Source organism: Dunckerocampus dactyliophorus, chromosome 17 (assembly GCF_027744805.1).
Source record: "Dunckerocampus dactyliophorus isolate RoL2022-P2 chromosome 17, RoL_Ddac_1.1, whole genome shotgun sequence".
Lineage (NCBI taxonomy): Eukaryota > Metazoa > Chordata > Actinopteri > Syngnathiformes > Syngnathidae > Dunckerocampus > Dunckerocampus dactyliophorus.
This window is the reverse complement of record NC_072835.1, coordinates 21,860,001-21,876,407: the sequence shown is the minus strand read 5'-3', so window position 1 is coordinate 21,876,407 and position 16,407 is coordinate 21,860,001. Positions and strand designations below refer to the sequence as shown.

General features: G+C 46.5%; 1 protein-coding gene across 1 annotated transcript in view; it reads left to right on the top strand.

Moving 5' to 3' along the window:
• Positions 1-14,217: 14,217 nt before the first annotated feature.
• lhx5 (LIM homeobox 5) overlaps positions 14,218-16,407 on the top strand; it is a 13,273-nt gene continuing 11,083 nt past the window's right edge. Inside the window, exons 1-2 of the mRNA XM_054758115.1 lie at positions 14,218-14,744; positions 16,042-16,265. Of these exons, the coding sequence (XP_054614090.1) occupies positions 14,572-14,744; positions 16,042-16,265 (397 nt within the window). The 5' untranslated portion in view covers positions 14,218-14,571. The remainder of the gene's footprint in view (positions 14,745-16,041; positions 16,266-16,407) is intronic.

Below are 16,407 nucleotides of genomic sequence, written 5' to 3'. Positions count from 1 at the left end.
AGAACCACAACATTTCTTTAACATTCAAGGAAAAGCACCCTTTTGCCTCTGTTGCAGGGTGCTTATCTCCTCAATACCTCTCTGGCATGTCAAGCAGGCCGAGAACCGCGTTCCTTTCGCATTGAAGGAAAGCCACACTTTGGCGACAGAGGCAAGGAAGAAACCTCGAAGAGAACCGAGGTGGACAAATACCCGTTGGTGCCCGACCCGATGCAGGACTCTCACCCCCTCCAGTGACTTTTCGCAGCGCCCTCATCTTAGCGCTACACTTTTGGAGCAAGGTGCTGTTCTTTCCCAGCAATGTCAAAGCAGCCAATCCTGTCACGGTTATCTACATGAGTGTGTTTCATTTCGGAATGGTGTGACTTCCATTCCTGCGCCGTGTGACGGCGTATTTCAATAATCTACATGCGTGTGTAGCCCGAAGGCGGAGATAGGCTCAGCTGGAGCGTATCTAAAGGTGCAGTGTAATCCTGTAATATGCAGAGTGGCCAGGAAAACTCATTCTCTCCTCGCGCCCATCGGGATCTCAAGCCCCCCCCGATGCCGCAGATAGGGATCCCTTATCTCCGCCACACAGAAAACGTACAGCACCCACACACACACACACACACACACACACACACACACACCGTGTATTAGCACATTCTGCACACACACATTTGCACACAGCTGCTTCCCGTCACACACACGCAATCTCACAATGTTTTCGACAGCGGTAGGGAGGGAGGGGCACCAGTTCGATCCTGTCGGCGTCCCTTTCGTCATTTATCCTCATTTAAGGTTTCAGGTCAGCTGATCACTCGGGAGCTAATGTGCCTTGATGTTTACATATGTCGCCGTGCAACATGCACCCAAGTCTTACACACACGCTTGCAAGGCGCAGCTTACGGCCAAATGTGGAGCGCTCATGCTAACTTCACAAACGGTAAATTGGGAACCGCCGCTTGTTACGCCGCCGTCTTCTGGCCCGGCGTGCAAACTGATGCCAGATCCGTCGACTTTGACCATGTGCCGTCGTCCTGAACGATGAGCTCCTATTGTTAGCACGCTACTTTTTTTTTTTTTTAACACTCCCGCTGATGCGCTTAGCGTCCCGCCTCATTTATCCTCATTTAAGGTTTCAGGTCAGCTGATCAATGGGGAGCTAATGTGCTGTGATGTTTACATATGTCGCCGTACAGCATGCATCCAAGTCTTGCACACACTCTTATATCGGTGCAACTTGCACCGCTACATGGCAAAACGCGTAGCGCTAATGTTCATATGACATAGTGTAGCTTACTTGGCTCTTATCAGTCATGACAAAGTCCTCACTAGCTTTATGAACGCTGTATTAGCTTGTGTACCGTAAGCTCTTGTGATCAGGAATACCAGCATAGGGTGAGCATAGTTTTGATTGGTGACAATGACATTCAAAGATATTCAAATTTTACTCAGCAATGCCTCCTAATATCAATATAGTGAAAGTATTCCTCCTCTGTATGGACGCAAAATAAATAAATGTTATATTACAAAATACTGTCTGGAACCAAACACACAAATTCAGATTCAAATAATTGGATGTAATATAATTTACTATTATTATTAATATTATGAAATTAAATAATTTTCATTAAGTTATATAATATGTAATATTAATTACAATAATAAATACTAAAATGCACTGCTAAAATAATATTCTTTGATAAGTTTCAATGGTGCTTTAAAATCTCGAAAAAAATGATATCTCAATAAACGCTGACACGACAACCCTTTTCACACAACAGTAATCCCTCGTTTATGGTGGTTAATTGTTTCCACACCCGATTGTGATAAGCAAATTAGTAGGATTCAGTATTAATAAACGGAATATTTTTGTAGTTAGAGCGTAGAAAACCTGTTTAAGGCCTTGTAAATGTTTTTTTAGCAATATTAGAGACCTCTAGACATGAAATAACACCCCTATAGTCACCTTTACACTCCTTCATAGTAGATGAAAAATAAGAGGCATGTTAGCATTGGGGGAGTTTCTTGTGGTGGCTAATGTAACGTTACTGACACCTAGTGAGCAGCGTAGAATACTACATATCCGTGTGTTTTTCAGTGTTTTTTCTGAATGTCTTGTCATTTTTATGCTGGAAAATGCATAATGATGACTCATTAATTCATGTATTTTGAAATGCCGTGCGAGTGAAGCCGCTAAATTTGAAGCGTGATGTGGCGAGGGACGCTGCTGCGTGTGAACGGTGCCGACACCAAATGAGACGCCAATTGTATGATGAACATATTGGAATAAATGTACGCTGAAGTCGGTGGGGAAGAAGCGGGCTTGCAAGTAAATGATGATGATTTGGGGAGGAAGGGGGGGCCCTCTCAAGGTAGTCTTGTTGGTTTAGTCTGGCTGGCGTGTGTTTGTGCTGTCTGTATGCTGCTGTTTACTCAGGATTATGTCAGCGTTGATGTAAATGTTGCCTTGGCCTGAGCCTACTCGCTTTTTCATTGCGCGCTCGAGCCGCACTATGTTATTTTTTTTTTCATCTTCATTTTTACACTGTCCTCTCGCATTGGATACTCCTTTTATGGCGGCCTCTCTGCAAGCTGACCCCATTGGGCTCTTGTGCGACATTAGGCCCCCCCAACCCCCAACCCCCCTCCATTGTCTGTACAGTAGATGGTGTACGTGATAGCGTCAAGTGTTGACTTCTTGTGCGTCAGGGCCTCCAGCGGTGGTCTGTTGCATGCTTGATGGGGGGGGGGGGGTAAAGCCTGCCTGGTTGTTTGTCTGCTTCCAAACATATTGATCTCCTGCAGAAAAGTGGGGGTGGGGGACATTAGCGGTAGCACCTGCGCTGCAATAGCTTTGTCAAGTCTGCTGAGACTTGTGCTGTGTGACTAGCAGGTGTGTTTGCTGAGCCTTTACGGGGGAGGGGGCGTTGTATTCTCCCGTTAGGCTCGCTGGGCCGATGCAGGCACACATGCCCGCTTTTTTTTAATTGTCATAAATGTAGAATAGCACCTCCGTTATGAAAAGTGCAGCGCTGAGATTTTTCCAGCGCGGCTGAGAAGCGCAGACGGTGCAGGTTTGTCTTTGACGTGTCCTTCAGACTTGCTACAAATATCGCATTCAACTCTCTAACTATGATCCTTGTATACAGTAAGCCACAGGTGTCCAACACAAGGCCCGGGGGCCAGATGTGGCCCGCCACACCCTTCTAAATGTATTTGACGTGTCATTTTGGCAGAAAAATTGCACTGCGTGCGGTTCTTCTAAACGTCAGTATGATCCAATCATGCAGCAACATATTCCAAGCATTTTTCAAAAACAAGTACTTGAATGTCTGCTTGTCACCATGAGATCCTCACTTCACTTCTCATTTCCAAGCAAGTTCTCCATCCATTGTTAGTAGAAATATAATCATCTAATGCACGGGCAACTGTAACGATATGATGAGGTTATACTCATGTTTCCATTCATATATACTGACCGTTACAAGTGAGGGCAGTCGTAACGGCCATGTGGCCCTCAATGAAATAGAGTTTGACAGCCCTGCAGCAAGCTGTCGTATAACGCACGGAACATGCAACATGTCGCATGCAAACGGGCCTGGAAGCGAGGAAATAAGCACGCGCGTGCTAATGCTAATATAAATATGTCAGTACACCCCTCCCATTTTTGACAATATATATATTTTTTTTTTTCAAACCGATACCTGTATGTGCTTCTCAAGACTGATATGGTACCGATAACTTTTTCATATCTACTTTTTAATATTTTTGTGACGCCACGGAGAGAAACACTGTACAGGAAGTCCGCGTCAACAAGTTCTATCGGGTCACCATTCATCATCATTTTGCTTTGTTTGCTGCATGTAAAACTACAATTATTCTCTAGAAATCATATTTGTGATTGTCTCTAACTAGATTGGAATTCTTTCACGCAGGGAAAAATAGTTGATCTTTTGGAAGGAGTTGCTAACGAAAAGCGAGGTTCCACTGTCGCTCTTATGTCAAAGTAGCTCTCAGAAGGAAAAAGGTTGCGGACCCCTGCTGTGGAGGAGTTGGAGTTCTCCTCCAACAAGCTAATGAGCACACGTGAAGCACACGACAACAAGCAGGCGTGTTTGCGGCCAGCTATACTGCGTACAGCGTGCATTCAGGCATCAACACGTAGCGTCCCGTCCAGCGCCATGAATATTTAACAGTAGCCTCTTGCAGCGTGCTGGGGGGTGGGGGTGGTGTCTGCCAGTCATGGCCAAATAGGACTTAATCTTTTCCATTTCTGGGTGCAAATATTCTCAGCGGCGCGTGTTTGTTGGCCAGATTAATGAGGCTCTCGGCCCATAATCCTCCGCTGCTAATTCAAGTGGCCGCCGCCGCCTCGTCCAGCCAGGAGGATGACGACCGCTGACAACACATACGTGCTTCAGATTATTCATTTCTCTTTTTTCTTCTTTCCTTCTTCTTCTTCTTCTTCCTTCTCAGAGATTTGCACGCAACGGCGAGCCCCGGCCCGCCTGATCCAGCTGAGCCGCCGCCAGCTCCCTTGAGGAAAACCAAGATGGCCGAAAGGTATGAAGTGTTTTTAAAATGGGTTTTTAAAAATCCATTATCTTCACAAATTAAAAAAACCTTCAATGAATTGAGTGAAGAAATGTACTCCATTTATTTACATTGAACTCCTTTCCTCCTCCTTCCTAGCCTCCTCTAACCTTGCCTCGCCTCCATCCTCCCTTGCACTCAGCTCCTCTTCTCTCCTTTCCTTACCTCCTGACGACTCCTCGCTCTTCTCTCCTTTCCTTACTTCTCTTGTCTCCTTCCCCCCCCCCCGCCTCTCCAGTCATCCATCCTCTCCTCCTCCTCCTTCCTTTGTCACCTTCCTCTCCTTTCCTCCTTCCTCATTTTGCCACCTCCATCCTCCCTTGCACTCAGCTCCTCCTCTCTCCTTTTCTTACTTCTCTTGTCTCCTTGCCTCGTCCGTCTGCCCATCCTCCTCTCCTTCATTCTCCCCTCTCCTTACGTCTCCTCTAGCCTATCTCTATCTCCCTCTCCTCTCACCTCATCCCCTTCTTATTGTCTCCTCTCCTTTCTCCTTCTTTTCCTCTCCCCCCCCCATCCTCCTCTAACTACTCATTTTGTCACCTCCATCCTCCCTTGCACTCAGCTCCTCTTCTGTCGTTTCCTTCCCACCTCCGTCTGCGTATCCTCCTCTCCTTGCCCCTCCAGGCACCCGCCTTCCTCTCCTTCATTCTTTCCTCTCCTTTCTTCTTTTGTCTCCTCTGTCCTATCGCTATCTTTCTCTCCTCTCACCTCCATCCCCCTCCCATTGCCTTCTCTCCTCTCCTGTCATCCATCCTTTTCCTCATTTCTGTTATCTCCTCTTGTCTCCTCCCTCTCCTCCTCCTCACCCTCTCATCTTGTTCTCATCCTGACTTTCCTCTCCTCGCTCCCTCCCTTTCTCTCTTCCTCACCCCTACATCTTACTCACCTCCGTCTTCTCCTCCATCGTCTTCCTCTTTTTTCTTTGTCTCTCCATCCTTCTTTCCTTTCGTCCACCCTTCCTTTTCTCCTCTCTGCTCCCCTCCTTGCCACTCCTGTCATCCACTCTCTACTCCCTTTCTCCTTCCTCCTCCATCCCTCCCATCTTCTTTATCCTCCCTTCTTGCCTCGCCGGTCATCGATCCTCTCCTCCTTCTCCTTTTTTTGTCACCTTCCTCTCCTTTTCTGCTCCTTTAGCCATCTCTCCCTCCCTCTCTCATTAACTCCTCCTCCTCCTCCTCCTGTCCATTCTCTGCCCTCCTTCGCGCCTTCCCTCGGCGTCCTGCATGTGCTCGTCGATTAGAGCGGCCAGATGGGAGGAGGTTGTCGGCGTGTGACCCTCCTCTGATTAATAGAGTATGTGAGGGCAAAGGTGCCCCCCCCACACCACCACCACCACCACACACACAGTCTCATTCCCCCCCCCCCATTCATTACCTGATTAGGCTGGCCCACATAGTGGAAGGTGAGCTACCTCATTAGACCTCCATGGAGGGGGCGGAGCTCCACAGATTGAGCTGTACAGTCGATATACTGTAAGTGCCTCCAGTGGTGACACCTGTATGTCACATGTGCCACCTGTGTGTGCGTGTGCGTGTGTGTGTGTGTGTGTGTGTTGGGGGCAGGTTCATCTCCCTGCGGATGACTTTTAAACAGAAACTTGTGACTCTTTCTCACCTGCAGCTAAATAAAGCTCCAATTATCTGTTCACACTCTGCATCATCAAGGGGCGTGCGTGCGTGCGTGCGTGTGTGTGTGTGAGTGATTGAGCAATGGGGGTAAATCATCAGCTTATCCTCATTAGGGTCGCGGGCATGCTGGAGCCTATCCCAGCTGACTTTGGGCGAGAGGCGGGGTCCATCCTGGGCTGGTGGCCAGCCAATGGCAGGGCACATATGGACAAACAACCATTCACACTCACATTCATACCTATGGACAATTTAGACTCGCCAATTAACCTAACATGCATGTTTGTTTTAATGTGGGAGGAAACCGGAGTACCCGGAGAAAACCCACACACACACACACACACACACACACACACACGCACGCATGCATGCACGCACGCACGCACGCACGCACCACGAGGCCACCGTGCAGTCGGGGTAAATCATCATATATGATTCATAATATATATGTGACTTGAGATTCTTCCCGATTTTTGGATTTTTCCCTGGAATACCTTGGCCCAGAGACACAAAAGTGTAAGAATAAAGAGTAAAAAGATGCACCAGAGATTTATCCCCCCCCAAAAAATTTTTTTGTAACCTCACTGCCTTAAAAGCACAACCAATCTCCCTGACATGTTAGACTTATTTGTCCTTTATCATTTATTTGTAGTAATATAAATTGGGCAGCCCTGCGATTGACTGGCGACCAGTCCAGGGTGGACCCCGCCTCTCGCCCGAAGTCAGCTGGGATAGGCTCCAGCATGCCCGCGACCATAGTAAGGATAATCGGCATAGAAGATGGATCAATTGGGCATTGCTTTACATTTAAAGGAAAAGTGCACTTTTTTTGGAAATCTGCCCATCATCTACAATGCTTATGTGCAACATGAACACGTCTTTCTCTTTTCTCTGCATTCTAAAGACATATAAACAGCTAAAAAGAGCTAGCTAATTAATGCACGTAATGAGACATTAGACACACCTATTCCACCTAGGAGGCCCGCTATTAAAACACCAATCTCCAGCTAGGTTTTATATCCATGCTGTGAGTATGTAGTAACAGGCACATTCATGATGACGTGTAATACTTACAGTATTTTGCCGTATTTTGGTCATTTCAAGCATTAGCGGAACTTCCGGCAGCAGTGGCGGCAGCTCCAATATGCAACGTTACCTTTCGGTCGTGGCCTTAGGCACTGTGAGCGAGTGTGTGGTGAAGCTAGTCGCTAGCCGGCTAGTAGCTAGCTGGTGTGGTGTGATGAGGTGTCACTACGGCAGTAACGTAGTTCTTCGCCGTAAAAAATGTTAATAACAATAATAACAATGTTGCTGTAGCTTGGTTAATATGCAGGTCACATTATGTACATGGGGTTGTTTCAGGAGGCTTGATAGGTGGGACAGGTGTGTCCCATATTTTTTTATATTTAATATTTATCTTTAGAGCGCACAGAAAAGAGACGTGTGTTCATGTCTCACATAAGGCTTGTGGATGATGGGCATAATTCCAAAAGTGCTCTTTTCCTTTAAATCAATATGAGCTTTTCATTTTAAGAATTCATACTAACTGTATATAATTTTTTAAACTAGTTTTAACATAATTATATTTTTTGTCTCCATTTTTTTGCCACCCCATGGAGGTTGCGCCACCCTTAGCATTTGCCTATATTGCCTAATGGGCCACCAGCTCTGCATAGGTGAGAATGTGAGTGCGGATGCTGGTTTGTTTATGTCCTGTGATACCCCACCTATCGCTTGATGGCGCCCCCAAGACACCTTTTCACTCACAAAAACAGTAAACATGTGGCCAAAACTCTTTTTTTTTTTAACGTTCCAGTGCAACCAGTCCCTTATAATTGCTGTAATCCAGATTGGATGAGGCCACACACGCACAAACTCCAAATCATCCATCCATCTTCTACACCGCTTGACCTCATGAAGGTGAAAGGTGAGCTGGAGCCTATCCCAGCTGACTTCAGGTGAGAGGCAGGGTACGTCCTGGACTGGTCGGCAGCCACTCGCAGAAATACGATATGTAGACAAGCATACATTCACACTCGTCTCCAGTCAGCCTAACATGCATGTTTGTGGGATCCGGGAGGAAGACTGAGCACCCGGAGGGATTCAAATCCGGATCTCCAGACCGTCGAGGCTAACTACTTTCCAAATCAGCCCATTCGTATTCAAATGGATCCCAACTGATCCTTGCAAAGCAAGCTTAGTGACAAATGTTCCCGACCAAGTCAGTCAGGCACTTTAGCAACATTGCCATCTCCTGGACTCAACAGGACCGGGAGTCCTGCTGCTTTGTATTCAACTTTATTTCATTGTTAATGAAGCAGCAGCAGCAGAGCGAGGTGGCGCTGTGCGAGCAGGTATCGTCGCGCGTGCACGGCCGCGCGGCAGGCCTTGAATATTTATGTGTTTTCCGCGAGGTCGGCCGCCTCCAGTGGGGATGGAGGTGAGCGGGGAGGAGGCGGGAAAGAGAGAGTCCCTCAGGCGTGTCCGGGCTCTGATGGCTCCCCTGACAACCTCCCGTGTAATGGCCTCCCTCCCTCTCCCTCTCTCTCTCTGAGTGCTGTGAAATTGCAGGCCGGCGCTCTACAGCTGAGGACTCGGAGGAGACAAACGGCCTTTTAATTCAGAGCGCGGAGAGGTGACGGCGAGGGAGGCCCCGGGGGAGGGCTACCAATCAGACATCCATCATGCTAACCTCTCCCTTGGGAGCGGCCCTGCCAAAGAGGTGCCCTGAAGGTGGTCGTGAGCGTGCGGGTGTGCACGTCTTTATGGTCGGGGGCCCATAGCACCTATGTGTGGAATGGCTGCCGCGTATAGGGTGGGGGCTGGGGGAAGGGGTCGCTCAGGTGACACGGCGTGAGATTGGGGGATGAATTTGGAATATGTCGCTTGGCTCTTTCTCACAAACTGGCCATCCAGTGCAGCATTTTTGTTGTTGTTTTCTTTCATTCTAACCTGCACCGCGTGGCCTGCAGGTGGCGGTAATGCACATTTCAAACTCATTAGAGGAAAAAGTAGCAGAAGATGCTAACAATGAAGCAACGTGCTTCCCGTTAAGAACGTCATTTGCGGTTTTGTTGTTTTCATGCGTTCCAATTAGCACTGGCTCGCTATTCTACAGTCTAATAGCTCAGTCTAATGACTTGTCATAGAGGCCCTCCATGATGCAAACACACACATACACTCACCTTGCACAATCCCAGTTGCGCAACACTTAAGATATGACTCGTGGAAGATGACTGGGAGGATCTTAGCACTTGGCGGTCTTTACATTTTCTAGGCAACTGCTACGCATAAAGACTGTGTACTTTCATTCTGGGCTCTTTCCTCGCTCTCCGATAGCAAGGCGGACCAAAGAAGGAATAAAACCTGATGAAAACAAAATTGCTTTAGTTATCTTCTTTTTACACTTTTGTAAAAGCTATGAGTGGTAAAAATCACCGCACCTTTGCATTATGTCTTTGTCATTTGTTGTCTTTACATTTTCCAATTAGCTTCTCATAGTGGCCCTCCATGATACAAACACGCACACTCACCTAGCACAATCAGAGTTACGCAACACTTAAGATATGACTCCTGGAAAATGACTGGGAGACACACAATAGATGCATTTTTCACACTCAAACCAGCTTGACTGTCACTTTCACACCGACTTGGCTTTTGCTTACCGGGCGCACAGGCTTAGGTTTCTTTTTCTAGAGGGGAGCGGCAACTGCTCGAATCTGTGTACTTTCATTCTGGGCTCTGTCCTCGATATCCAATAGCAAGGCGGTCCAAAGAAAGAAGAAAGGCTGAAGAAAATAACTTACATTCACAGCGGTTAGCTTCTTTTAACGCTTGTGTAGCTGTTAAGAGCACTAAAGCTTAGCTTCTTTTGAAACATGTGTAACAGTTACCATTTTTCCAGTATTTCCAGTATTTCCTGTGGCGAAAATTGGAGGTGACCCAGAGGTTTCCCGGTGATGCTATAATATATTCTCCTGGAATACAGGTGCTCTTAGCCGTTATGTCCGTTTCCCACTTTTGAAATGTTACTTTGAAGTACTTTAATCGCCTCCTGTATCGATCGCAGGCGGCTAAAGTACATCAGCGCCGTCGTGACAGACTGACAGTTCCAACTTGAAGTTTCCTTCCCTCACACAAGAGTGTGCGTGTCCTTGAAGTAACTAGCATAAAAGTCTGTTCTGTTTGTTTTAGGGCATAGACGGCTCATGGTGAACTTTGGCTGGGGGGGTGAGGGGGAGGCGTAGCTGAGCTTTCAGTCAGCACAGAATGCTTCCATTCAAGCGGCGTCAGAATGTTGCCATTGAAAAGCAGCCCGGCGGTGTCCTTGGTTGCAGGCTGCCTTTGGTACCACGGACAGCTCCCTCCTCCTCCTCCTCTCCTCTGCTGCCTGCACAGGTGCTGCCTCAGGAGAGTGGTGCCTTTTTCTTCTTCTTCTTCTTCTTCTTCTTCCGCCACTGAACGTGAGTGATGCAGCCACATTCAAACCAGAGTTCTTTTCACCTTTTTGCCAGCTGTTGTCATTCCTGTCCTTGCAGAGGCCTCATAAAGTCAGCTTCAACTCACACTGGCGGGAAAACCAAGCACACCGTCATCCTATCCATTTTTATTTTTTTTCCTGCTTGTATGGATTGCCTTTTGTTTTCATCACTCCAGACACATATCAGTTACAACATATTTGGCTTTTCAAGAGGAAACCACTCAAGAGAAAGTGGCCAGTCGGCTTGCTGAAGACACTTAAGGGCACGTTTGCATGGCGTACGGGGGTGGCTATGATATGCTGTGATGCAGCCACAGACGTTTCAGTGTTTTTAACTGAGAAGAATGTGCACTTACATCACCAACTGTGGTTGGGAGCCTCAAGAAATGCAAACATTTAAGAAACTTAAATGTTGAAATTTGGTGGCTATAAAGCAAAAAGTGTCTATATAGATATTTTATTCAATCAGCTAAGATATTTATCTAATAACTAATAACCACACAAAGCTTTGTTTTTAAATACAATATGTATACAGTCAAACCTCGGTTTTCATACCCCAGAACATTTCATATTGCACCGAACAAACTAGTTAGTCGAGTGCCCAAACAAAGCACCCTACGCGTTGCTGACTTTTTTTATGATGAGCGTGGCTGCTCAATAACCCGCCGGGGGGGCAAAGAACGCTTGAAGTGCCGGGAAGTTAATAAAGAAGGTGAGAAGCACGACTGACTTAGTTTTTGTACGGGAAGTTCCCATCAGCAATAACTTTCATGCGTTTGTCAGTGGTAAATATTTTGCATTGTTTTCTGCACGTAAAACTATAATTATTCTCTGTAAAATGTATTAAGGCCTTCTGGAACTGCTAATGTGATTTATTTTCTCAGGGAAAAATTGCCTCGGTTTTTATACGATTCGGTAACAAAAGCCGAGGTACCGCTGTATAACATTATCATTATTTTTGCATTGTTTTCTGCATTCTGCATGTAAAACTATAATTATTCTCTATAAAAATGTATTGCTCGTTAATATTTTGGGGTTTCTGCAACATTTTTTTAATTTTTTACTTTCAAGGGGGAAAACTGCCTGGGTTTTTGTACGTTTTGTTTTTTCTCAGACCTTTTGGAACAAATTGATAACAAAAGCCAAAATACCCCTGTATAACATTATTTATAGTTGTTCTCTGCATTTTAAACTATAATCAGTCTCTATAAAAATGCATTTTTGTTAATATTTTGGGGTCTCTGGAACAAATTTATATGATTTCTATTATTTTCTTGGGGAACCACCATATAACATTATTTTACAACATTCTATTTTCAGTACGCCGGCCCTCGGGTGGGCAAACTTTGGATGCCCCTGCTTTACAAAGTGACGTTGCCAACTAGTGGCCTGGCATGCATGTTGGAGCTTTGTCAGTGAATTCTGAACATTTTTTTTTCTTTTGCGGATCTATTATGAACAGAGATGGTCTTGATGACGTTATCATCAATAGAACAGAACCAGACTGTTTTTATGAGCTGATTGTCATGTGAACACGCCCCAGTGCTCCGTTTATGTTGCTTTGTTGGTGTCTCAGCATTCACACACACTTTTAACATTAAAACGCTCAAAAAACTAGCATTTTTTTTCCGAACACCGATTCACCTTCATAAGTAGAATCCCCTAAAAAACTTGATTATGATTTTTATTGAATCGCTGCCTCTGTTTTGTCAGATTAAGTTTGTATTTTAATTACAAAATACTTCCGAGCAGCATTTCAGCTCTGATGTGTCTTTTTTTCAGCTGCATGGGTTGCATGGAAATGAAAGCAGAAAGTATTTGTTGCACATTTCCCTCCAATATTTGAACAGCAGTCCACACAATATTCTTGCTGTTTTTGCCCTTTAAGCTCAACCTAATCTACGACGGGGGTGTCCAAACCTTTTCCAGCAAGGTCTGCATAAGGAGAAGTCAAAGAATTCAGGGGCCATTTTGATATTTTTTGTCTTTTGTGAAAGCATATTGTTATTATTATTATTTTTATGAGGGGGGGGTGTCACGAAACACTGTTCCTGAGATGAGACGCTACACGGGATAGTGTTTCCGAGACGAGATTTTAGGCGAGACGAGAAAAAATATAACAAAATTGACGACAGTATATCGCATTTCTCCCACGTTAGCTTGCATTGCTCCTAACGAGGCTACATTCTTCTGCACTCTTTGTTTATGCTAGCGGCCCCGCCTCCACCCACCGAGACAAAGAGACTGTATGACCGACAAAAAGGCTCACTCTGCTCATGCCGTTGCTCTGTGGAACAGATGCACCAAGGTGGTGAAACCAATGCACAGTGAATCCTCTTCCTGCCTGAGACGAGGGAAACGGGCACGCATGCACATGGCAGGATATTGAGGCCGGCAAAATTATCCAGTTTATTTTCATTTATTGTGTGATTCATTATTTTATTACTGTCGTCCCAGGCCTGGTGCCCACGAGACAATTTTTTCTGAACAGGAAATATTGTCACGTTTTAATCTCACAAGATCTTAGAACACCCCTAATTATTAGAATCGACATTTCACATTTTCCTCCTTTTTTTTTTTAATTTAAACAATGTGCTGCAAGTGGCGGCCCATAAACGGCCCCCGGCCCGCACTTTGGACTCCTCTGACCAAGCAAGTGGTCTCAAGTTGAATTTCAACTGTATCATCAGCTAATAGACCTGAAATTGTTGAGTTGAGATGAAACCCTGCAATTAACTCCCCACTAAATGAGTGTTGAATGACGTGACACCTCCCTCCCCGCCCCTTTTTCCTCCTCGTTTATTCCGCTCATTATTTTGTGTTTGTTGAAGTGAGCCCACATTTCACAGCAGCTCAAAGGAGAGTCATGAAGGTGCAAAGGAGAGGAGGGGAAAAAAAGTGTGAGCTGCGTGTTTGCTTAAGTGCAAGCCAACACAGCAAGGCCTCTCTTGGTAAATATTGAGGTTGTCCTCTTCGGGGCTCTCCCTATTGATGAGCTGCAGCTAATCCATTGCATTTCCCTGCAAATAGCTTTGTGCATGCATGAGAAAGGACCCCCCCCCCCCAACACCACCACCTCCACTGTGTAATGTAATGTTGGTGTTGCATTAGTCCTTGTTGGGCTCCTCCCACTCGCACATTATCATTCATGTGTTTGCCAGTACTGGTATTTCCCAACCTTTTACTCTCTTTTTTGTTGTGTTTTTGTTTTGTTTTTTGCACTCTCCCGGGATTCTGACGTTGCACTAAAAAAAACTCCCGGTGCAAAGGTGGGCATCATAGTTCAGCTCTGCTCAGCTGATGTGCTGGGAGAGTGGAGCGCGCCGTAACCATAACAACCCGGCCGCGCTCTGATTGGCTCCTCCAGCGAGGGAATTAAGGCGCGCCTCAGCCAATGAGCTTGCGCGGGGCTGGTAAGTGGGTGATGGTGAGGTGCCGAGGTGGAGGGGTGCCCACACCTTCATGACAAGCCGCCACAGTGACGCGAAGGTGCACGAGACCGCAGGACACGCGTGGAACACACCCCCCCAAACCCCACTCCCCCCTTAAAAAAAAAAAAAAAAAAGCTTCACTCGGGTGAAGCATGATGAGAATTTGTGGATGATGTTTGGGTGTTCGTGACATGTCCGGGCCGTGCACGCAGGGACTGCACACCCGATAGACCCCCCCACCACCACTGGATTGTGGACCCGCGCAGGCAGGAGACGAGAAGAACCGAGCCGATTGAGGACCAGCCAGGACTTCTTCGCTCCTCTTCTCAGCCGACAGCCCAACCACCACCACCACCACCCTCACGGATCCAAGACGTTGTTCCGCGTCCCTCCGAGCAGCGCAGCCCGCGCGGGAAGCTCGGCGGCCCTCGGCGTCCTGCGTCCTGCCGGAGACATGATGGTCCACTGTGCCGGCTGCGAGCGGCCCATCTTGGACCGGTTCCTCCTCAACGTGCTGGACCGGGCCTGGCACGCCAAGTGCGTGCAGTGCTGCGAGTGCAGCTGCAAACTAACCGAGAAGTGCTTCTCCAGGGACGGCAAGCTCTATTGCAAAATGGACTTCTTCAGGTACCGAACGCCACACAATGTCTAGCTTGGAATCATCCGTTGCCATGCTGCACACTCTTGCCTCCCATTTCCTCATTTGCTCGCTTTGTGTATTCTCAACGAACGGCGAAGCATCCGCTCCAAAATGTCCTGCAAAAGGGAGACACCTTCAGTGCCTCATCATCTTTTTTTTCTTTTTTTTTTACACCCCTAAAGGCTCACCCCGGCCCATTGTGAGCGCCACCGCGGCCCCATCATGGATTGGTACCGGATTGAAATGAGCGGCCCATTAGAGTAATCACGCTAATGTGTCCATTTGTTGTGTAAGTGGACTTGCGGGGAGTTCTCGGCGTGTGCGTGTGCATGTGAAAGGGGCGACCGTGGAGCGATAGCAGGCCCATATTAGTGTTAAAACAATAGGGAGGGGAGACTACCCCCCCCCCCCCAACCACCACCAGCCCCCCAATTCAGGTGACCCTGCAGCAGGCCCGAAACATTTCGTTTTCTTTTCTTTTACTTCTCTTTTTTTAATAAACGCTGTCAGGTGAACACAATTTGGGCCGAGTCCTCCCACGCACGTCTTTTAAGCCGAGTGAATATGGATTAAGAGAAGATTTCCACGCTAAGATGCTCCCACTCTGCCTAATCCTGTCACATATCCTCCGCTACAATGTGCTGATTGTCACTAATGTGTTTCGCCTTATTGTCACTCGCAGTCTCATACAAAATCATGCAAATCTGGCCTGATTGTGCATTATTGTTATTATTGTTATTATTATTATTATTATTATTATTATTATTATTATTATTATTGCAAAATACACCTATTTTGTATACACCTTACATTTTGGGGCCTGTAGGATGATATATTTCACTGTAAGGCGCATAACATATATTAAAACAAAGAATAACTAATTGAAAGTATAACATAATTATAGCAGAATATTCGTGTGCCCACAAACGTTTTTATGGCGGAGGGGGGAATGCAATTTTGTGCATAAACAACGAGGCAAAATATAAATAATTGTATCACCTACCCAGAACACAAAATATACGGGGCAGGGTTACACATGGAGTTGCTAACAGATATGTTTTTTTATTCATGCATTTACGCAATGCACGGGGTTCTCCGGGTCTGCATCAACAATCGATGTTTTCTGCCTTGACCCACGCCCCCACTCCTCTGCGAACTTTTGCAACCAAAAAAAAAACGCTTTCATGTTTTTTGCACACTCTTGCCTTGCAAACTAACAAACAAACGGCGATGCAAAAACTAATTTAAAAGAAAAGCATCCTCTGTGCGTCTCCCTTGTTGCAGGCGCTTCGGCACCAAGTGCGCGGGCTGCCTGCAGGGCATCTCGCCCAGCGACCTGGTCCGCAAGGCTCGCAGCAAGGTGTTCCACCTGAACTGCTTCACCTGCATGGTGTGCCACAAGCAGCTCTCCACCGGCGAGGAGCTCTACGTCATCGACGAGAACAAGTTCGTCTGCAAGGAGGACTACCTGAGCTCCGGGACCATCAAGGAGGTCAGCCTCAACTCAGGTGAGAGGATGCCAGGGATGCAGCACCCGCGCTTAAATGAAATAGCAATAAAAGCAACTTAAATACGATATTGTTTTGGGGGGGAAATATGAAGTGTAATCATGAATGGCGCAAGGAGCCATAATCTAATTATAATATAAGC